At 49.0% G+C, this 20,818-nt stretch overlaps 1 protein-coding gene across 1 annotated transcript in view; it reads right to left on the minus strand.

The window, feature by feature from the left end:
• KIRREL3 (kin of IRRE like 3 (Drosophila)) overlaps positions 1-20,818 on the minus strand; it is a 420,743-nt gene that overhangs the window by 39,841 nt on the left and 360,084 nt on the right. Inside the window, exons 10-13 of the mRNA XM_019509067.1 lie at positions 14,295-14,395; positions 12,965-13,163; positions 11,049-11,084; positions 2,668-2,775 (exon numbers count right to left, since the gene is read on the minus strand). Coding sequence (XP_019364612.1) covers positions 2,668-2,775; positions 11,049-11,084; positions 12,965-13,163; positions 14,295-14,395 — 444 coding nt within the window. The remainder of the gene's footprint in view (positions 1-2,667; positions 2,776-11,048; positions 11,085-12,964; positions 13,164-14,294; positions 14,396-20,818) is intronic.

Here is a 20,818-nt window from a genome sequence, read left to right on the forward strand (position 1 = left end):
CAAAGTGTTGGTCACTCACAGGCTGAGCAGCATTGAAATGGTACTGGGCACGCTGCTGACAGCTCTCTAAACCTTGGGGGGAATTCAGTGGCCACCTGCTGTCCAGCTCACAGTCCTCTTGGAGGGGGCTCTCCTCCTTTTCTCAAAACAGTAGCAATCCATTAAAGATTCCTCATTGCCTGCAACAAGAGAAAGGCTGTTCGTTCCCCAGGATCTCCATGTTACACACTAGAAGTTCCCAACAGGGCAAACAGGGTATTGTAACAAGTGGTGTGCGACTGCTGCATCAGGCTCAGGTGCCCACCTAGAGGGGATGCTGCTCCCCCTGTCGCTGCAGCCACCCAGCGCACAGCCCCTGGCTGTTGTACCTTGGCCACACAATACCCTGTTTGCCCTGTTGGGAACTTCTAGTGTGTAACATGGAGATCCTGGGGAACGAACAGCCTTTCTCTTGTTGCAGGCAATGAGGAATCTTTAATGGATTGCTACTGTTTTGAGAAAAGGAGGAGAGCCCCCTCCAAGAGGACTGTGAGCTGGACAGCAGGTGGCCACTGAATTCCCCCCAAGGTTTAGAGAGCTGTCAGCAGCGTGCCCAGTACCATTTCAATGCTGCTCAGCCTGTGAGTGACCAACACTTTGAATCTCTGGCTTTGCTTTCAGCTCTAAAACTTGGCGTTTCCATTGCATATTTGATCTATCACTGCCACGTTAATGTTAAATTGTATGTCCCGTAAAGAACCCTGTACCATCTGGTTACATCAAATAAGATGGATATAATGAACCACATGCTCTCTCCTCCTCTGAATGATGCAGTGCATGCATGTCTATCGAAAAACCACGGGGAAAGCACGACTGATTATGTCTGACCATTGACATGGCAACAACAGTTTGGCCCATTTTCTATTGGACTGCTTGAATCACACATCATTGCTGAATGATTTTAGCTAAATTGAATTGGCCGGTTCTCAGGTCTTAGCGCTGCACCCGTCCATCAGTAATACTTACTAAAATGCAAGATTAATGACTCTCTGAGATTTAATTTGCTAATACCTGCAAGAGCTGCTAATGGCGTTTGGGAGAGTTCAAAAAAAAAAAAGAAAAAGGCATTATTATTGCCCTTAAAATTAAACACTTCTCTGCTGTGCGAGACCAGCCACTCGGGAGGAGTTGGGGATCTTTGATTTCTTTGCAAACGATCAAAAAAGAAAACCGACTGTGTTTTTCTGGCAACTAAACATAGAGATTACGTACAGCACTTGGCTTAGTTGTTTCTATTGCAGTGTCCCCATAGTTCGGAAGCATTGTCAAATATTGCTTGTTCCCTGACGCAGCCTTAGAAGCTCAAAACAATCGCGCTCCTTTCCCGGATGGGTTGATTCCTTTTCATATAGCCAACAATCACACTTTAATTTCTCTGTGTTTTTTTTAATGAGGCAACATGATACTGCTCTGTTTACCTCCTCTTTCCTTTACCTGTGCCTTTGATGTGGTTTTAACTTGTGTTCCCTCGGCAGCAAATCGTATCATATACCACAGGCCCTATGTAACTGCCACTGACTGTAATTCCTTATGAAAATTCATATCTTACAGTGACAAAGGAGATTTGAAAAACAAAGAATGAACAGAGTCAGAAATATGCTCTTCCCCAGTGCCTAATTTTGAGGTGCTAAATGATAGCTGTATTTTATCCTGCCTGTGTGATAAATTGTGTATTCAGAGCACAGCACTGGGTGCTAGGACTCTGGAAGTCTGTTCCCATTCTGCCATTGATTCCCTGTATGATCTTGAACATCTCCTTCAGCTTCAAGATCTTCATCTGTAAAGCAAGGTGTTGTGTTGCATGAAACATTACAGTGAGATCTGACTCGGCTATGCCCAAACGAAGCCCGGAGTTCACGCGGGCGTACTGAAGATTAGAACGTGGCCCGTCTTGTTACCAAAGTGCTTTGAAATCCTCCCATGGGAGGTGCTGGGAGAGTGCAAAGTAGCATTAAACATTCTGCAGATGCATATGACAGCCAGATTGCTATGGTGTCCTGTCGGCAAACTCAGTATCTAAATCTGCATGAACTATTATTCTCCTCCTACACCACCCCCCACGCTCTCACACAGCATGTTGTCCTTCTCGCCTCTGCCTACACTCTCCGTTCCTTTGCTGATTTTGCTCAGGCCAGAAGCACGCATGGATATTGATATTTCAGGCTGCATTCCCTGCAATACAAAATGGCCTCAAGCACCAGAGACTGCATCGTCGGAGAGCTCTGACTAGAGAGCTGGATGGAGCCATCATCTGGATTGCTCTCTGAGCAGGTTGGACTGGCCATTCGTTAGGATGCTAATGTAGTTTGGGACAATTTCCACACAGCCTAGCTCTTATCTCTGCATAGCATTTCACCATAGCCCCAGCCCAACAGGCAGTTTGCTCAGGGGAGAGCTGATCTTGCTGCTGCTACAAACTAGGGACTTTGCGACCATGGGTTGATTGCTTCAGCGGGCAGGAACCCCTTCATGGCTGCAATATGGAAGGCTCGACTCCGAGTCAGGGGACATCATATGGCCCTACCCTGTGCTGTTGCTGTTCTGTAGTCACAGAGGACCTCAGTCTCCAGGACTCTCCGTTTGGCCCCGGCACTTGCTTTTTAAATGACAGAAAGGAACAGCACTTACTTCTCTGTGAGCGTGCACAGCAGAACGCCACGATGGTGGCCATCAGCACCAGGAATGCCACTCCTGCCCCCACAGCCACGCCTATGATCACCGCCATGGGCACCGACTCTGCAAAGGGAACAAGAGTGCAAATGAAGTGCAGAAGTGTGCTTCCCCTGCCCCCTCTAGCTGTACCAGCTGCCAAAACGCTCACTTGTAGGTGAGGACGATGAATCCTGGTGGAGTTTCACTGGGGCAGTTAGATGGCTTGGCAGACTTCCTAGGCCTCGTACCCATAGCCAGTAAAAACCTCCCCACCCAACCAAACACAGTTCATTATGAACTCTGTGTGGACGATGCATAGGGCACACAGATGAAGTTGATGGTAATTTGAGTGTCCTGGGGAGGATAGGGTGTCAGAAAGGACACGCATGAACAGGAATGGTTTGGTTTACTGGTACCTGGATACTTCTGCTGTGCTAGCCTAGGGCAAGGACTGACATGGCAGGGCTTCCTCTGCAACCTATACGGTGCTCCTGTCTGAAGGGTCGCTGGAGCGGGGTCTGAAACCCGCAGATCCTTGGCTCTAGCCCAACTCTGCCACTGATTCCTCTGTGCAATCGTGAGTGGACCCATTTGTCTCTCTGTGCCTCAGTTTCCCTGTCTGCCATCTGGGGGCTAATATTTACCTACAAAAAGTGTTGTGCAGTCTAATGACTGGACTGTGTCCAAAGGGCTTGGGATGAAAAGTGCAGTGGAAGGGCAGAGTGTCAATATTATTAAGAAAAGAGAAATGGAATCAGGGCTGGCTAAGGAAAAGGTTACAGAGCCAGGCTGGGTAGTATACAGGAGAATTGTACACTTATTATTGGGCCCTGCTGGCTAAGGTAATAGCTCAGCTGTGAGGGAATGTGCTGGAAAAGGTGGCTGTAAAGCATATGTAAATGAATGAACCCAGCAGCCATCCTTCACTGCCTCTACCTGTTTTACATCCAAATAGTTTCTCCTGCCTTTTCCCACTGCTCATCCAGCCTGTCATCCTTCGCAGGAGCCCTTGAGGCATGTGTTATAATTCCTACAGAAGTCAACAGGAGTCATATGGCAGGTGTGGAGGGGAGAGGTCTCCAAGGATGGAGAAAATGAAGCCAGATGAGCAGCAAAGGGAGATAAGACAGGTATCTTCATACAGGACCACAATCCTGAGTATGAAGCACTTGGGGGGCTGGAGTAACAAGGGTGGGGGCAGGAGAGAACAGCATGTACGTACATGGATAGAAGAGCATGACGGTCTTGGATGGGAATGTAGGATGAAAGAACTGCCATATAGTCAGACCAAAGGTCCACCTAGCCCAGTGTCCTGTCTCCGACAGTGACATGCAGCAGATGCTTTGAAAGAAGAGCGTGAGAAACAAGGTAGAAAGATTCCTCCTTTGTCGTACCCTCGCCATCACCAAGCAGTAGGTGACATCCCAGATGGACCCGTCCTGCATGCGTTTGTCTAATCTCTTTTGAATCTGGTTCTGCTAATGGCCTCCACAACCTTCTCTTCCCCATCTTAACCGTACTTTTGTTTGTTTTAAAGCTGATGCCTGCTCATTTCACTAGGTGCAACCTACTTCTGTATTAGGTAACATGGCAAATAACAGGTCTCTATTCACTTTTTCCACATCATTCATTGCTTTTATGAGCATCTATCACATTCCCCCCTCAGCCATCTCTTTTCCGGCTAAAGAGACTTTTCAGTTTCTCTTTGATGGAAGCTGTTTGATCTCCAAGACCATCTTTTCTGCCCTTTTCTGCACCTTTCTAGTTCTAGTTCCAGATGGGATGACTAGAACTGCACACCACATTCAGGTTGCAGGCACGTTTTGGTGTGACAGAAAGGCATAATGCGCTTTCTTTTGTTTTCAGTTCCTTTCTTAATAATTTCTAACATTCTTTTTGGCTTTTTGACACTGCTAGACAAAAGCCCATGGGTATTATATAAAAGAAAAATACCAGCATATCCCCTCCCCACCCTTCCTTCCCAGGGCTGCTGTGTTTTGTAAGAGGCTCAATGCTCCCAGGGTGTGTAGGGCACGCTCTGAGCATGCCTACCCAACCAAGGGATATAGGTAGGGGATGTGCCAAGCCTGGACTTCACCAGCAGGTCTAGAGGAGAGGCAGACATCAACATACTCAGCTTAGTGAGACAGGCAATTCTGGGCCTGCTCAGTACCAGGACTTGAGGCACCTAAGTACATCCTTACTAAAACACATAGCTGTCTCCAGCTTCCCAGGCACTGAGGCAGTAGGAAGGATCCCTGCAGATTTCTCACTTAGCTTTAGGCAGCTCCATTTTGCCTAAGTCCCTTGTTTGGAACTGATCTTAAGTGATTTGCCCACAGCCACATAAGAAGTCTGTGGCAGAGTAGAAGCTAGATCTCCCAGGCCTAAACTGCCACCAGCCATTGGCCCCTGTCTCTGCTTGGTCTAGGGCAGTGGTGCCCATAGTTGAATGGCATGAGACTGGTCTGCGGGCTAGGCCAGGCCCTGCACTGACTCTACACCATTGGGATTGGACCCTGTTCTGCCGCCCTCCCTCTGGAAGCCCTGAGTTGGCCACAGTGCCATGGTAAAGCACCCCTACCTGCCCCATGCTGTCTCTGCCCAGCCCCTGTGTGCTGGATTCAGGCTTCAGGGGTCTCATGCCGCCCCTGCCTGGCCAGGATAAGGCTCTGGGAGCCCCAAGCTGGCTGTACCACCATGGTGAGGCACCCCCTGGCCACCCCACGCTGTCTCTGCCCAGCCCCTGTGTGCCAGGTTTGGGCTCCAGGGATCCCATGTTGCCCCTGCCTGGCTGGGGTAAGGCTCTGGGGGATCCTACACTGCTTCTGCCTGGCCTTATGTGCTGGGCTTGGGACCTGTGCTGCCCTGCATACGGAATCTAGCATATAGGACCGTGGCCATGCCTGAGGCAGGGTAGAGCCCAGATCTGTGCAGAGTCCTATGGTTTGGACCATGTGGAACCAGGTGCTAGATCTTGCCTGTGGGCCATGGCTGAGCACCCCTGGTCTAGGGCATGGAGTGATACGGACCATAGTCAAGCTAGGGAATCTCCTCCTAGCTGCTGTTCCCTAGGGGGACTCACAATGACTCTACTGCGGTTCAGGGCAGAGGCCATTACATCTGTTCGCCATGTAGGAGCTGATCTGTCTACCAGAAACTGAGCTGGGCTCTATCCTGCCTCAGGCATCTTCAGCAAACTTCCCAGCTCCATGCTAAATGTGGGGCTGTTATTATTGCTGGACACTCACAGGAACTGAAGAGCTGGCATTTAGGAAAACAAATGTCCCTTTGACTTATAACACCCCATCGGATGTGGAATCAGTACAGGAGAATGAATATATGAAACGCCACAATGTCATTGGGACAGCCCCTTCTCTGAGCCCACCTGGACCCCTTTGGTGCCTGCTCTATAGCTACTCTCCCCACTCAAGGACTGTGCATAGTTATCACAGGACAAAGTGAAAATGCTGCATTGAAAACTTCTACTGTCTATGTTTGAAGCAGTTGCATCACAGAGGCTGATGCGTGTGAAGGGGGCGGACTGGTTTGGGGACCCAGCCTGGGGCCTGGGTCCAGAAACCATTTTCTTTTGTCATCTACACCCAGAGCATTTGGTTCTCCCAGACTGACTGAAAGTTTAACTAGAGGGAGGCCTGGGCTGCGACTCAAGGCAGGTGGAACCTCCCCGAGAACAGGCGGCTGGTAAGAGAAATGCAGACTAATGTAAACCATATAGCTGAATTAATTCAGATGAACCAGTGATTCTCAACCAGGGGTGCCCTGAGGTACTTTCAGGGGTGCTGTGCAGTGCTGCACAATGTTAGTACCATTAAGGGTGCAAGCATGATTCACAAGATCAAACCAGAGTTTTCAAGCAGGAATCCATAGTGTTAAAAACATCCTGACCTTTAGGGGTCTTTTTGAGTTCTTTGCAACAGAAGAGTTGCTCTACTATTTTGCTATAGTTAAAAAAGGAGTGAAAACTAAGAGCAGACATTTTTGAGGGAGGCCTTGAGTCTATTGATAGGTGCCGCAAATCTAAAAAAGTTGAAAACCACTGAGATAAACCATTGCAATCTATGCTGTGATTTTGGCTCCGGGGCAGCTTACTTTGGTTTAACTAAAGCCTATTCCTAACAGACTTCATCTGAAGCAATATGAGCTGCTCTGACACCCAAATTAGAATGCCTGATTTGGGTTTGCATTAAATAGAGTTAATTAACTACATCATTCATTGGTTTAAATATACACTAGTGCCACCTTCTCATGTGGACAAGCACTAAACCACCTGCAAGTAGCGAAGCCCTCTGGTGCCATCACTATGGATCCTGGCAGACATGTTAGTAAAGGCGTGGTGGGATCAGATGTGCGATCCCTACAGTCATGCTTCTTGCCACACCACTTGTGCATGGCAGGAGGCATGATCGTGGGACTGAGCATCAAATCCCATTGTGGGCACTGTTCCCAGAGTCTGTGCATGTGTGTCCCTGGGTACTGAGGCAGTAGGGGCTACAGAAATGCCCACAGAGAAAAAAATTTTGGTCCCTTGGTAAATGTGATACCCATTCTGTGCCCCAGTCTGATGGGTGACCACCCTTCACAGTAAGAGTGGCCAAAATCTGGAATGGGCTTCCAAGGGACATGGTGCTCTCCCCTACCTTGGGGGTCTTTAAGAGAAGGCTGATCAGGCATCTGGCTGGGGTCATCTGACCCCGGCACTCTTTCCTGCCTAGGCAGGGGGTCGGACTCAATGATCTGTTGAGGTCCCTTCTGACCCAAACATCTATGAATCTATGAAAATCCTCAAAGATCTCTCACAGTGGTCATGTGAACATATTTTGCAGGTATCCTCATCCTGATGCACATTCATACAAGTGCTCAGAGCACTGCTGACAGATGGTCTTGCCTATGAAATCTTAGGATCATAGGAGCACAGGAAAGTAAGGCTGGAACAGACCTCACAAGGTCACTTCAGTCCACCCCCCTGCTCAAGGCAGGATCACCCTTTACTAACCCATCCTGGCCAAGTGTCTGTCCAATAAGCTCTTGAAAATTTCCAGGATTGGAGATTGCACAACTTCTCTGGGCAGCCTGTTCCAATGCTTGATCACCCTCATATTCAGGAAGTTCTTCCAAATTTACAATCTAAATTTCCTCTGGTGCAGCTTGAGGCCATTGCTCCTAATCCTGTCCCTTACAGCCACAGAGAAAAGCCCATCTCCATTCTCCTCATAACTATGCTTCAGGTATTGAAAGACTGTTGCCAGATCTCACCCTGGTCTTCTCCAGATGAAATAACCCTAGTTCTTTTAGCCTTTCCTCATAAGGCAAGCTTCCCAGCCTCTAATCATATTTGTCACTCTCCGCTGGATTCTTTCTAACCTGTCCACACCCTTCTTAAAGTGTGGGGCTCAAAACTGGACACAGTGCTCTAAGGAAGGCCTCACTAATGGTGAACAGAGTGGAAGAATCACCTCTCTTGATCTGCAAGTAACATTCTCATTAATACAACCTTTTTAATATAAATCTTGGTCAAATTTCATTGACAAGCGAGTAGAAAGGGGCAATAAGAACAATCCACATATGTATATTTGCTGTCAGTATTTGAATAGACGTCTTCAGCCAACTCTAGTCCTTAGTGTTGTGTTCCAGATCATCACTAAGAGTTGGGAGTGACCAGAAATTAAAATCAGTTAGCAGCATTATCAAATATTTCTGATAGGGTTCACTGTCTATATCTGAGTTAATGGAATATAAGCATTGCCTCAAATGAGTCATCATTATGGTCCAGCTAGGGCCTTTCACCGCCATCCTTGACTGTATGAGCTAAACCAATAAACCTCTGTTAGCTGGTATCTCTCCTGAAGCAGTCTTTAGGAGGTAACATGCCAGGGTGTTACATGTACCTTTTCCAAGCACACTCCTGAATTTAGTGCACAACTGTAGGTAAGCGCACAACTGAATTTAGTGCACAACTCTAGTTTTGGAGCTGACTTGATTGCTGGTTACTCTGAAATCCGGGCCCAGAACACTGAGCGGAGGCTTGTGGACATCAAGACACGTAGCTTTGACACCACGGACTGTAGTTTTCTACCGTGAAGTGTCGTAGTCAGTTCCGATCCAAGGGGCTACATCCCCAGGCTCAGAGCCACATTGCCAAGTGCTTATCTCTAATTTCCCTATAGCTTGTCTCAGATGCCCAGTGTTGCAGCATCTTAGTGTCAGCAGATCTCACTGCCTGGATTTACACTGCCTGGATTTACACTGCCTCTTCCAAGTAACTTGCCTCATCAGGTGCTCCAGATTGCTCCCAGCAGGGCTGTGAGTGGCACTCTGCCCCCTCAGTGCCTGCTGGTTTTTCCTGGGCCAGTATCTGCATCCTGCTGTAGTCAGGCAAATATCTTTTGTGAGCCTTCCCTCTAGCTGTGCCGACTTCTCCCAGGCACACTTCTCCTTTCTTTTGTTTACAGCAAGTCCCCCATCCATCTGTGAAGGCCTCCGCCTTCTCTTCTGCCACTTCTCAAGCACGCTGGGACAGGTCCCATCTGCTCTGTGACAATGGATGCCAGGTTGACCTGCTGGCAGCTAGTACAGAGCAAACCCATTAGGAACAGCCGCCTCCAGCTCCTCAAACACACCAGGCATGCAGCCCTGAATGTTGCTACAGCCTGGCACTCTGACAACCTGGGCCCAGCAGCAGCTTTGGAGAGTGAGCCAGAGTGGGGCCTCCTTGAGAGCTCTTGGAAACTTATCTCAGTTGGTGGTTGGCATCTGCCTCTTGCACAAAGTTTGCAGCAGAGCCTGTCAAATATGACAGACGTGTTTGTTGCGTTCTCCTGTGCACACTGTCCCCTTTTCTGCCCCTGTGCAGGCTTTGCTGCTTGCTGTGTCCACATGGTAAACTGACTGGCCCGGAAGTGGCACCCGCAAGCATATGGCACTGTTTTGGATAGGCTGCCTCCCAAGTTGGAAGCAGTGTAGCCACACCTGTATGGCTCCAGGGGCAGGTACTTGGTTTGAGGCACACATATTGGTGCTGTCACTCCACAGTGCTAATTAGCTCACCCCAACTGCTGAGCAAAGGTGGCTGTGCTGCTTCCAGTTGAGGTGGCTGTTCATTTGCAGCATGCTTGAGTGTGCAATTAATGAAGATGGCAGGTTGACTGGACAGACAGCCATGGGTTGAAGAGATGGGCACCCCATAGGTGGATCGATATAATTATAATGAAGGAGCCACAGTCATCCAGTGGGAATTAGACGAAAGGTTTGGTTGCCCACTTCTGTGAGCAATCTGAATGGGAATGTCTTATGCTAGGCAAAGCTCATGCAGAATGTGCAAATCGCTGCACAGAGCAGCCATCATGAAGACTGCGATTGCTTGTTCCTTCAAGAGAAACAAGAAACGTGTGGGCAGTGGACAGGTGGGAATGGGCATCATTGCCAATGCCTGATAGTTCAAAGCATCAAGACAGCAGGGAGCAAGGTCCAGAGGCAAGTAAGGGGCTGTTGATGGTGGTGTCTTGGTCCTAGATGGGTGATGTGACCAGCAGCTGGAGAAGTACATGAGGAATGTATTGCAGACAATGACAAGGGCTCACCTGGGATGGCAAACACAGTCACTTACAATGGGAAAGGCTGGATGAGATGGTTGGGCAGCTGGGTACAGCAATGGTTGGCTCAGCAGTCACTGAGCTGACAAAGGTCTCCGCATTGCAGTTTGACAAGTCAGCAACTCCAGTTCCCCAGGAAACCTAGTTCAGGCTTTATGGAAGATGCTGTAGCTTGGGGAGATGAAGCATGCAGTTACCAATGCCTGATCCCAGGATGGGGCCAACTTCACATCCACTCCTGCTTCATCTAAGCCTTCTCTCCCAGTCAGGTGAAAAACAGCTATGGCTGGGAGTGACTTTTCCTTCTGAAAATTCACTGTTCCTTCCTCTGGGGTGGTTTTCTTATGATACTCCTAGCACTTATCAGAGCTGGTCATCTGCCCCCCCCCTCTGCATTTTGAAACTAAACCTGTGTCACTTCACTGCTCAGTTTTGCACATTTTATCAAAGTGGCCAAGTATTATTGCCCCATTTGACAGATGGGGCAACTGAAGCCCTGAGAGGCAGTAGGATTTGGCCAGGTTTGCACAGCAGGTCAGCAGCAGAATTGGGACTAGAATCTAGGGTTCCTGACTCCCAGCCCACCCCTGTCCACTGCCCCCTGCTGCTGGTCATAGCCTTCTGGACTTTGCCCTGCCCTCCCCCTGGCTCTCCTTCAGTGATGGGGAAGCTGCTGCTGAGTGCTAAAGAGTGGTGACAGCTGGGGGCAATTCACATATTCACCTTCAGCTCATGATTCCATACCTGCTTCCATACCAGCTCCTGATTTCATTTCCGTACCTGTTTGAAAACAAACAAGTGTCCACAGCCTTGCCGAGCCCAAGTGCACATGTCAGTATTTCTTTGCTGAGTTCAGATGCAATGGTGCACGAAAGTCCCCTCAAACAGGTGTCCTCTGCCACCCTACAGAGGCATCTGTTGGGGCTCCAGTACAGGGGGACAGAGAGATACAGTCCAGGACTGCACTGCGGTTTGCTGCCAGAGCATTACTTTGATGTAGTGTAAAGACACCTGATAGCTTCACCTCCATTGTCTAGTAGGGACAGTCACTAGGTCTACTTTCCTATTGGCTCTGCCACTGGGAGTCGCTGCCAGTGGGCCACTGTTAGGGACTAGTTCCAATGCCATACCAGCTGCGAGAACCCCAGAGCCCTTGTGAGACCCAGCATGGTCACCCACAGCCACTAGGGTCCAGCTCCACTTCCCTGCTGTGTTATGAGTTGAGGAACCCAGAGCAATAGGCCTGTAGCACTGCCTACTGGGAATCATTTAATTGACTCCATCAACCCATCCCCTGGGACCCAATCTTACTGCTGTGTGTTAGCACTGACTGGCAGAAGACCCAGGAAAAAACCACTGACTGTTTGTATTGGACGAAGCCCAAGGCTAATTTTAAGGGGTTCATTTAGCTCTGATTTAATCTGGATGGCAGCCTTGCCTATAAATCAGAGCTTAATGAGAACAATCCACCTGCCTGCCCTGGCATTTAATAAAATAGAATAGGACTGGAGTCCCTCCAGTAGAAAAACATTTTTTACAGAGACATCTCCTCCCTCCTGCACTGTGATCATCCTGCAGGGAAGAGCCGGATCTGCCCCAGGATGTCTTAGGTTGCTGCTTAGCTTCTTTCAGGTGCTGCCATGCCCTTTGCTGGCTGCAATGGGTTCTCTCAGTTGAGCCCTCCCAGCGTGCAGCATGCCACCCAGTGGGCACTCTGCTCCAAAGACTAGCTTGGCATGCTTAGGCCGATGCCCTATTTCGTTGGGTGGCACAACAGTGCAGCATAATGAGATACAATGGCAGTCACTCCAATGCCCCCTGGACAGGATAGCTGTTGTCAGCTTGCATTATGCAGATCCAGCCAGAATCACTGACCATGTCACATCAACAGGTCCTGGTGCCTCAGATCCCATCTACTCTGGGGACGATCACTGGAGCTCACCACCTCCTCCAGCCCTTGGCAACAACAGCGTTTTGTGCTGTGGAGCAAGGGGTCCTGAGCAGCTCACACATCAGTTAGCTCACAATGCCCTCCTGCCTCTGCCCCATGTGGATGGGCTCAGCCTTGCTGGGTGCTTAGTCAGCTCCCATTGTTGTCAATGATAACTGAGGTCGTATCCAGGATCAACCCCAGTGTGAGCCACACAAGATCCCATTGACATCAGGCAGCCTTGGCTCTGTAGAGCATTTCCCATCTACCTATTCGACTCCCAGGCCCCTGGGCCCTCAGGGACTGAGCCCAAAGCTAGGACATTTAGCAGAGAGGGACACCTCATCATCCTTCCCAAGCATCCCCATTGCCCTTCTACTTGGTAGCGTCTACATGAGACACAATGCACAGTAGCTGAATAATACTGCACAGTAGCATGTCACAGCACAAACAGTGCTAATATGCTACTGCACGGTATTATTACGCTACTGCGCAGTGGTATCAGTAAAAAGGCATTCGCTGGTGCTACTAAGCAGTAACCCCAGTTACTGTGCATTTATTTAGTACTTGATTATACAAGTACTAAATAAATGTGCAGTAACCACTTGTAGATGTGCCCAGTGTCTCCTGTGTCTCAAATAACTCCCCCTGCTGCTACCGACTAGCCAGATGCAAGCTACCAGTGCTTGATAGTCCCTTCTGGTGTCTAAGTGCTGTTTGCAGCTCCCACCTTGTTCTTTCAGCCGGATGATCTCAGTGTCTGAGCCAAAGCTATTCCAGGCAGTGCAGTTGTAAATGGTCTGGAAATCAGCTCGAACAATGTTGCTAATGGTCAGTGTTGAGATAACACCTTCATCTGTGCTGACGGTCTCCACTGTGTAGCGCCCAGAGGTTCCTGACTCTAGCACGTTCTCCTTCCAGGACCAGGCCTGCAAATCAATACGAGAAATTAGTCCTGCTCAAATAATCCTGTCCAAAAGAGCCTCCATTTGGCTTTGTTTCTGCTCTCCAAGTACCTGAGGGCACATGTTGTAGCCATCAGATAGCTAATTTACAAGTTCATCCAGTAAGAGACATGGGAGCAAAGTTCCCATTGAAAGCTACTGGGACTTGCGCTCCTAAGTCACTTAGATACTTTTGAAAATCCTCCCCTCAAGGTTTGAGAGGCAGCGTAAAATGCTATTTGCACCAGCTGCAGTTGTGTCTAGGCACAGAGGAAAGGATTGCCCAACAAGAGACCCAGATCCACCTTACACTCAACGTCCACTTCCAGTCAGGTTTAGAGGATTTTACATTGGACCCCATGATTGCTACAACAGGAGAATGGATCAGACAGATCACTGCAGGGTTAAACAATTCTTTCATGTTCTCTGTGGGAGCCAGGGATGGAGCTGTTTGCCTTGTCCACCATCAACCTGATTCTCAGCTCACTTCCAAGGACAGACACTTTCTTGGGTCGGCAGCAGACAGGACCCAACTAAACTTCCTGACACCATGGTGCGTTTGTAGCACTAGCCCTTAGGAAATGCTTCTGGCTGGTGATCTCAGTTCATGTGATTTGAGACAGGCATGTACAGCCCTGTGCCACTGTCTCTGTGACTGCTGTTCTGACTGCAACTGCACTTTACACATGTGTCAAACTGGGACGCTGCTCTGTGCTTGCGTGGGTGTGAGGCAAAGAGCCAAACAGAATCAACTGGCCATTGCAAAGCAATTGTCTAGAAGCACTTAAAATAGCTGCTGGTATCTGAGCACCTCTCAGCACCTGGGGGAGAGAGGAATGCTTTTGGCTTCATTCAGCAAGGAGTGGAGGCCCAGCAGAGAGAGGGTCTAGGGCTCAGAGGCCTCCTGCTTATTACCAAGGTGATTAAAAGCCACTGGTATTTCTCCCTGTCCCTTAATGAGTTTCTGCAGGTTTAGGATGCTCCACAGTGGCCCAAGCCTGACCTTTTTATCTAGCAGGGGCCTGGCAAGGCTGTGGGGTGGGGGTGGTAGACAGTAGCAGCTGCCTCTTCCTGCACATAACCTTCAGACTGGAGACACGGGAAGGGGGTACTCACGATTCTGTCTGGCGGAGGGGTGCTGCGGATGAAGCACTTGATCTGTCCCTTCTCCCCGTGCAAGGCATGCTGAGTCTGTGTGCTGGAGATGATAGGAGGCCCTGAAGGAGGACAGAGAGAAAAGGTGATATTCAGTACACAGGTGGAGTCCCATGGCAGGCGGTATAGTGTAAGGCTGGTGAAAGGCATCACAGCATTTCCGCTGGGGTGGGGGGGTGTTGAGAAGTGTCTGAGGGCTGAAGAAGATCTGTGTTAGGGCTGTGTTTCTCCAGGAAGAGAGGTCCCAGAGAGCTGCATTCTGGACACAGTGTAGTATCAAAAGCCGGCAGAGGGACAGCCTGGGCTGTGACACCAGCAGCCAATGCTTCCTTGTGACAGGGAACATAGACCTTATAAGAACCTGTGCTAGGGCTGCACCGGCCCCAGCCAGCTGGGGATTTGGACTGCGTGTACAGTGCTCCTCAGTGGTCTTGGATGTTGCAGTGGAATAGCTGATGCAAACTTATGAGAAAGGCCCAGAGTTTGCATTTCCCCCTTTGTTTGTGAATTGTTTCCCATCTTGGTCGAGCCATGGGTGTCCGGCAGAGGGACCCCTTGCACAATGCATGATGCACTCAGCTGCCCGCTGAGTGCAAAAGCCCTGCAGGTTGCTCTGGTCCCAGAGGCAAAAGCCCTGCAGGTTGCTCTGGGTCTCTGCTTAGTTTTGCTCTCAGACAGGCTTCTGCTCTGCAAACCCCTGCCTCTAATAAGCCCTGGCAATGGGTTTGCTTAGGCAGGAAAGTGGAAGCTCCTTTTGACCAGGTATTCCTACATCTTAGCTGCTGGATTCATTAGGCAACTGTTACAGTTGTTCCTCCCTGCTGACTTGTGAAGCAGAGTTTGAATGAGTCACAGAGAAACTGGCAGTAGCTGCTGTTGGCAGGAGCAAGTCTGTGACATGCAGGAGTGGCACCTGCAGCACCCTGCCACTGGCTCAGCTTAGCCCTTCGTGCCATATCACGAGCCTGCTCTCTGGGCTCCTCAGGTACCGCTGAACACAGCTTGACTGTACTACGTACAGCACCACAGTTAGCCATGTTAGTCTGATGCTGAACACAATGCAGGGTAGATCAACACCTCTGTGTGTGTGTGTGCGTGTGTGTGTATTACACGCTTGCATGAGCTGAAGCTCACTTCATCAGCTGCAGTGAAAGAGCATGTATGTACCATCTATGTGCAGCTTCAGACCCATGCAGTGCAGAGCACAAAGTGGCTCCAATATCATTTAGGGATAGAAGGCCCGTGTTACAGATTGCCCCATGCAAGCTAGGCACCTAGCACCACTGAAATTAAATGAAATGTCTAACCTGCATAGTTGTCTTTCTAAGTGTCACTAGGTGTTTGTCTTTATTTTTAAGACCTTAAGGGTGTGGACACATGACACATTTAGTCTGCAATCTTTTGACTTTACTTTGGAGTTATAGAGGAGCGTATAGGAGCCCTATGTCTATACACCTATACGTGTGCAGTGAGGCTGCTCTACCATGCTGAAATTACAGTGTGTAGGAGCAGACTTGATTAATTGAGTCTGCTGGAGCATGGTAATTACTGCGCTCCAGCAAACTCCAGCGTCACATGTATCATCATCCCTGTACTGAAAAATGGCAGCAGGGGCACTTAAACTAAAGCGTTGGACGAGCTGTAGTTAAAGCACCCTGCACTGCCATTTTTCAGCACAGGGACACTGATACACAATGCTCTGGGCACTTTAAGTAGAGCGGCTCTTGGACGTGCTTTAAATAAAGTCCCCCTCCCTACCCCTGAACTCCCAAAGCACGTGAATAAACACCCATAAGGTACAGCCTTACACAGATGTAAGTCACTCCATTCTAGGACAGGTGTTCCTCAGAAAGTGAAGAGAAGCTATGAACTGGAATGGGTTACATCACTGTGGACATATCTACACATGCAATTAATGCACAGAAAGCCTACTGCGCAGTAAAATACTGTGCAGTAAACTTTTCCTGACAGCGTGTCTACACATGTGCCCATTGGGAGCAAAATTGGGTCTGAAGCTACTCCTGCTCTGCTCCCATATAGCATCCAGGGACAGCTCTAGGCTCCCCAGGGTGGCAGCGGGCACTGGAGTCAGGCCTGAGCTTGGGAGGGGGACGCAGGGGGGGAAAGAGGAACTCTCCTGCCTCTGGAGGAGCTGCCGCACACCCCATGCCACTGCCCCAGGCAGTTGCTGACTGTCCAACCCTGATCCGATCTCAGAGCTGGGGCTAGGACAATGTCTCCTGCCCCCATAGCAAGCAGCTGCCTGGGACAGGGGCAGTGTCCCAGCCAATCTCAGAGCTGGGGCCAGCAGCTGCCTGCTGCGGGGCAGGGAACATTCTCCCAGCCTCCTCTCTGATTTGCTGATTGGAGCAGGGGCTGGGAAGCAGGCAACTACCTGGGGGAAGGGACAGTTCTCCTGCCCCTGCTGCCTGGGCTGACCAGGATCCATTTGCTGTTGGTCACCTATGTAACCGTGAGCTACTGCACATTAGCTAAAGTGCAATAAACCTCTATTTCCAGGTAGTAGAAAACCATGTATTAGCCTGTTTTTATGCACCGTAGCTGCTGTGCATGGTTACATAGTGACGCTTTACTGTGCAGTAGATTAGTTTACTGCGCAGTAAAGCATCTCGTGTAGACACACTCACTACAGCTGTGTGTCTGTGGCTCTGCTCAGTTTGGTCTGGGGTAGCTGTTTGCTCAATGCAGTCTGGCTCTTCAGCCACCTAGTGGCCACGTGCTGTAGTGGCTGCTTCAGGCAGATTTGTTTTTCTGTCTCCTATTTTTTAGTGTGTGTGTGCTGCCAAAGTGAGCACATTGCCTTTCTCAGCAGCGTCCCTGCCTTTTTCCTCCCCCATTCCCTACCCTTTGTATTCTAACCACTGCTTTCCATTTAGCAGCTCTGTTTCCTGCAGTCCTTTCACAGCTTGATGAAGTAAACCCTCTGCTTATGAAAGCTTATGCCATACAGCTCTGATTTAGTCAGTCTATAAAGGCATTTATACATGCGTGGGGCGGCACTTTAATTAAAGGACCTCTGAGAGCTGCTCTAATTAAACTGCCCAGAGAATCTTGTGTATCAGCATCTCCATGCTTCGAAATGGCAGCGGGGGTACTTTAGATAAGTTTTTTCAATGGGCTTTAGCTAAAGCACCCCCATTTTAAAGCACAGGGACGCTGATACACAAGATGCTGGAGTCTGGTGGAGTGTGTTAATTACCATACTCCAGCAGACTCGATTAATTGAGCCTGCTCTGACATGCTGTAATTACAGTACATTGAAACAGCCTCATTGCTCATGTATAGGCATCCCAAAGTTGCAAATCTACTCTGCCTTCTGCCCGACTTCAGTCTAGCATAGCTAAAGACCTCTTTCTGCTGTGGGCAGCCAAGTCAGGGGAGCTGGTTATGTATTCACCCTTTACACCTGAGTAAATTTACTACAGAGTAAAATTACTGAATTACAGAATACATTACTTCATAATGATCAGGTTGTGTGCCAGTACCACAAGTACCTTTGCAAATCTGATTCACAGTTTATTAAGTCCCTAGGACATGTAATTAGGCCACAGCTATACAGATTCTTTCCCACAGAAAGAAGTCCCTTTGAAATCCTTCAATTTTCACACTTTTCCTCCCTTGGCTTAAGTTTTCATTGACCCCAAAAACTGAGAGGGGGGATGCATGATCTAGCCAGGGCCCTGGAAGATTTGAGTTCAAGTCCTTGCTCTGCTGCAGTTTTTCTATGCATCTGTGGACAAATTACGTAGACTATTTAGCTCTGATCTCCAAGGCTAGGGAGAGAAGATACATATAAACCAATTTAAGTAATCAGAAACTGATTTAAACCTGTAACAGAACAGAAGTTCAGTGTGCATAAACCCATTTCAAAATGGCTGAGACTGGTTTAAGATAAACCTGGTTGAATGTAGTATCAGACTTAACTGATTGATGTCAAACCGGTTTATGAAACTTCTGTCCCAGACCCCTTCCTGGTTTAAGTTTAATCAGAGTCCCCCGGCACGCTTTGAAGCCCTGGGTCGGGCTAGATTGTCTGCTTCAAAGAGCATGGCTGGCCCTGCCCCTCAGCTCTCTAACTGGCTCACTGTCCCCTGTGGCAAACTTAGGCTGAGGTCCAGGGCCAGGAATGTAGGGTTAAGCACCCCTTCCCCACCACTCAAATGTACTGCTAGCTGTGACTGTGGAGTAAAAATCCCAGAGGCGCCTGGAAGCAGGAAGAGAAAGTGATGAGCAACCCTGTAGAGTCCTGCTGTTGTGATTCTGGACTACCAATCCCAGAGACCTCAGGGACAGCAGGAAGAGGAAGTGAATACATCCCATGCTAGCTATGTGCTAGAGAGCTCTGCTCTAGCACCTACCAGCTCCTGGCCTGAGCCACTGCAGTTACGTAGCTTCATTTCCTGACTCAAAGGTAAATGTTGGTCCAGTTGTTTTTCAGTTTAATCTCTGCAATTTAGACTAACCTGCAAACTCTGAATTGATTCAGCCTTGGGCTTTTTGACTGTCTGTACTTAGCCCAAAGGTATTTAGGTCTACTAAAATCAGTGCATGTTAGATATCTAAATACTTGTGAGGATCAAGGCCTCAGCATCTGATCTGTATAAGGGTGCTAATAGTGCTCTACCTCACACAAGTGATTAGGGCAAAGATAGAGAGCTGCTTGTCTTCAATGTTAATGGGGACCACACAAGTCCATGGAAGGCTGATACCAAGGCCTTCTGGCCACTATGATTTTTCAGGGTTCTGGTCTCTGCCTCTCTTGCAAACTCAGTTGGGCTGAAAACTTGACTGGAAGAAGTAATTTTCATTCTGGCTGAATCCTTTTGAAGTCCCAAATCACCTGTTGCCACACAGCTTCTCTTTGTGTTTATAGCTGCTTGTTACTTGATGACAGATGGAAAGTGCCTGTATGTAGAACAGAGGCTTGGGCGCCTGAAAATGGGGGTGGAGGGGGTGTAATTTAATCTTGCTGCTGACTCTGGGTAAATCATCCCTTTGCTGTGGCTCAGTTTCCTGACCTGGGGGGAACAACACAAGGAGAATGGACTGTTTGCCTAGGATTTTGGGATCCTCCCATGAGAGGTGCTGCTGATGTGCAGTTTATTATTTAATGCTGCACATGGTTATGATACAGACAGAACCAGAAAAGACCACTGAGTTTGTCTACACCATCCTTAGTCAGTGCAGGATTGTTCCCTGGGGCGTGTTTTTCTAGTGCACTCATATTTATAGCATATTGTCTCTTGAGTACAGCAGCAACATTCAGAGCTCATTGGATGAAGCTGTGTCCCACTCAGCCCATTTGTTCTATGTAGCTGCGCTAGCTGTAAAGGGGACCCAGGGGGCACCCATCAGCCTGACATCTTTCACAGGAAGCTAGTGGTTTTCATGCATTTGATCAGAGCCAGGGAGATTTCAATCGAGGGATCACATTAAAAATAGAGTGATTTGCTCCTGAGGTCTCATGCAGCCTGGCAGCCTCTGCAGTGCCTTGCTTCTCCTTTGTCAGTGCAGAGGGGGTGAATGGGGGATCCTCTTCCGGGAGAGACTACAAGCAGGATGGAAAGCTTGGGCTAATGAGCATGTAGCAGCCACCTCTGGGATGGCGTCTGGTACGGGCAGGGGGTTAGCAGCTTCTCTTGGTGAGAGTCTGGGCAAAGGTGCACAGCACCAGCTGGCTCATTGTGCTCCCATGAAAAACACAGCAGAGCATTTTGTTGTCTTCCTCTCCTGCAACTGTGCCCCTCCACTTGTGCCATAGCAAAAGCACGGGTGACTCCACCAGCACTTTTCAGGCTGGGGAGGTACAGGGGGAAAGGTGAGGCCTCCTGCCACTCTCAGAGTTAGTCTGTCAGTATAGGGGAGGCAAACTGAAAAAAAGAACAGCTACCAGCTTAACTCCAGGGCAGCAGAGCATCATCACCTGCCCACCCTGGAAATACCTGCTGTGAATGTAAAAGAAAGGGGCCTGTCACCTGGACGGGCATGGTTTGGAGCAGAACCTCAGCTCTTCCAGACCCAGACACAGAAAGCACTGAGTGGGCCTGGAAATGAATGGGGACTGAAGGGGCATTATTCCAGGGGAACAGAAAAATAGCTGGAATCATAATTGCTGTTTATTAGCCCCCTTAATTAAAACAGATTTGCATTTCTATGAACTGTTGCTGCTGCTGCTGGCAAAAGGGAAAACAACAAGCCAGGATCCAGGGATGTTCTGTGCAGCACGGTGAAGGCAATTAGCTCCCTGCATGGCGGAGGAGGTGAAGGGGCTGTGGCTGCAAGCTGCCCTGGAACCAGACATTTTGCATACTCTCTTCTTTCAGCGCTGTGCAGACAGGTCTGCGCTGAGCACCCCAGACTCGCCCAGCAAGGCAGGATGGCTCTGCGCAGCTTCGTTCCTAATGAATAAACTTGCTGCTGACCTTTGTTTTTAATTCATTTTGGCCTGAGCACACAGCTACTCA

This window comes from Gavialis gangeticus, unplaced genomic scaffold (assembly GCF_001723915.1).
Source record: "Gavialis gangeticus isolate Ggan-Ray unplaced genomic scaffold, GavGan_comp1, whole genome shotgun sequence".
Lineage (NCBI taxonomy): Eukaryota > Metazoa > Chordata > Crocodylia > Gavialidae > Gavialis > Gavialis gangeticus.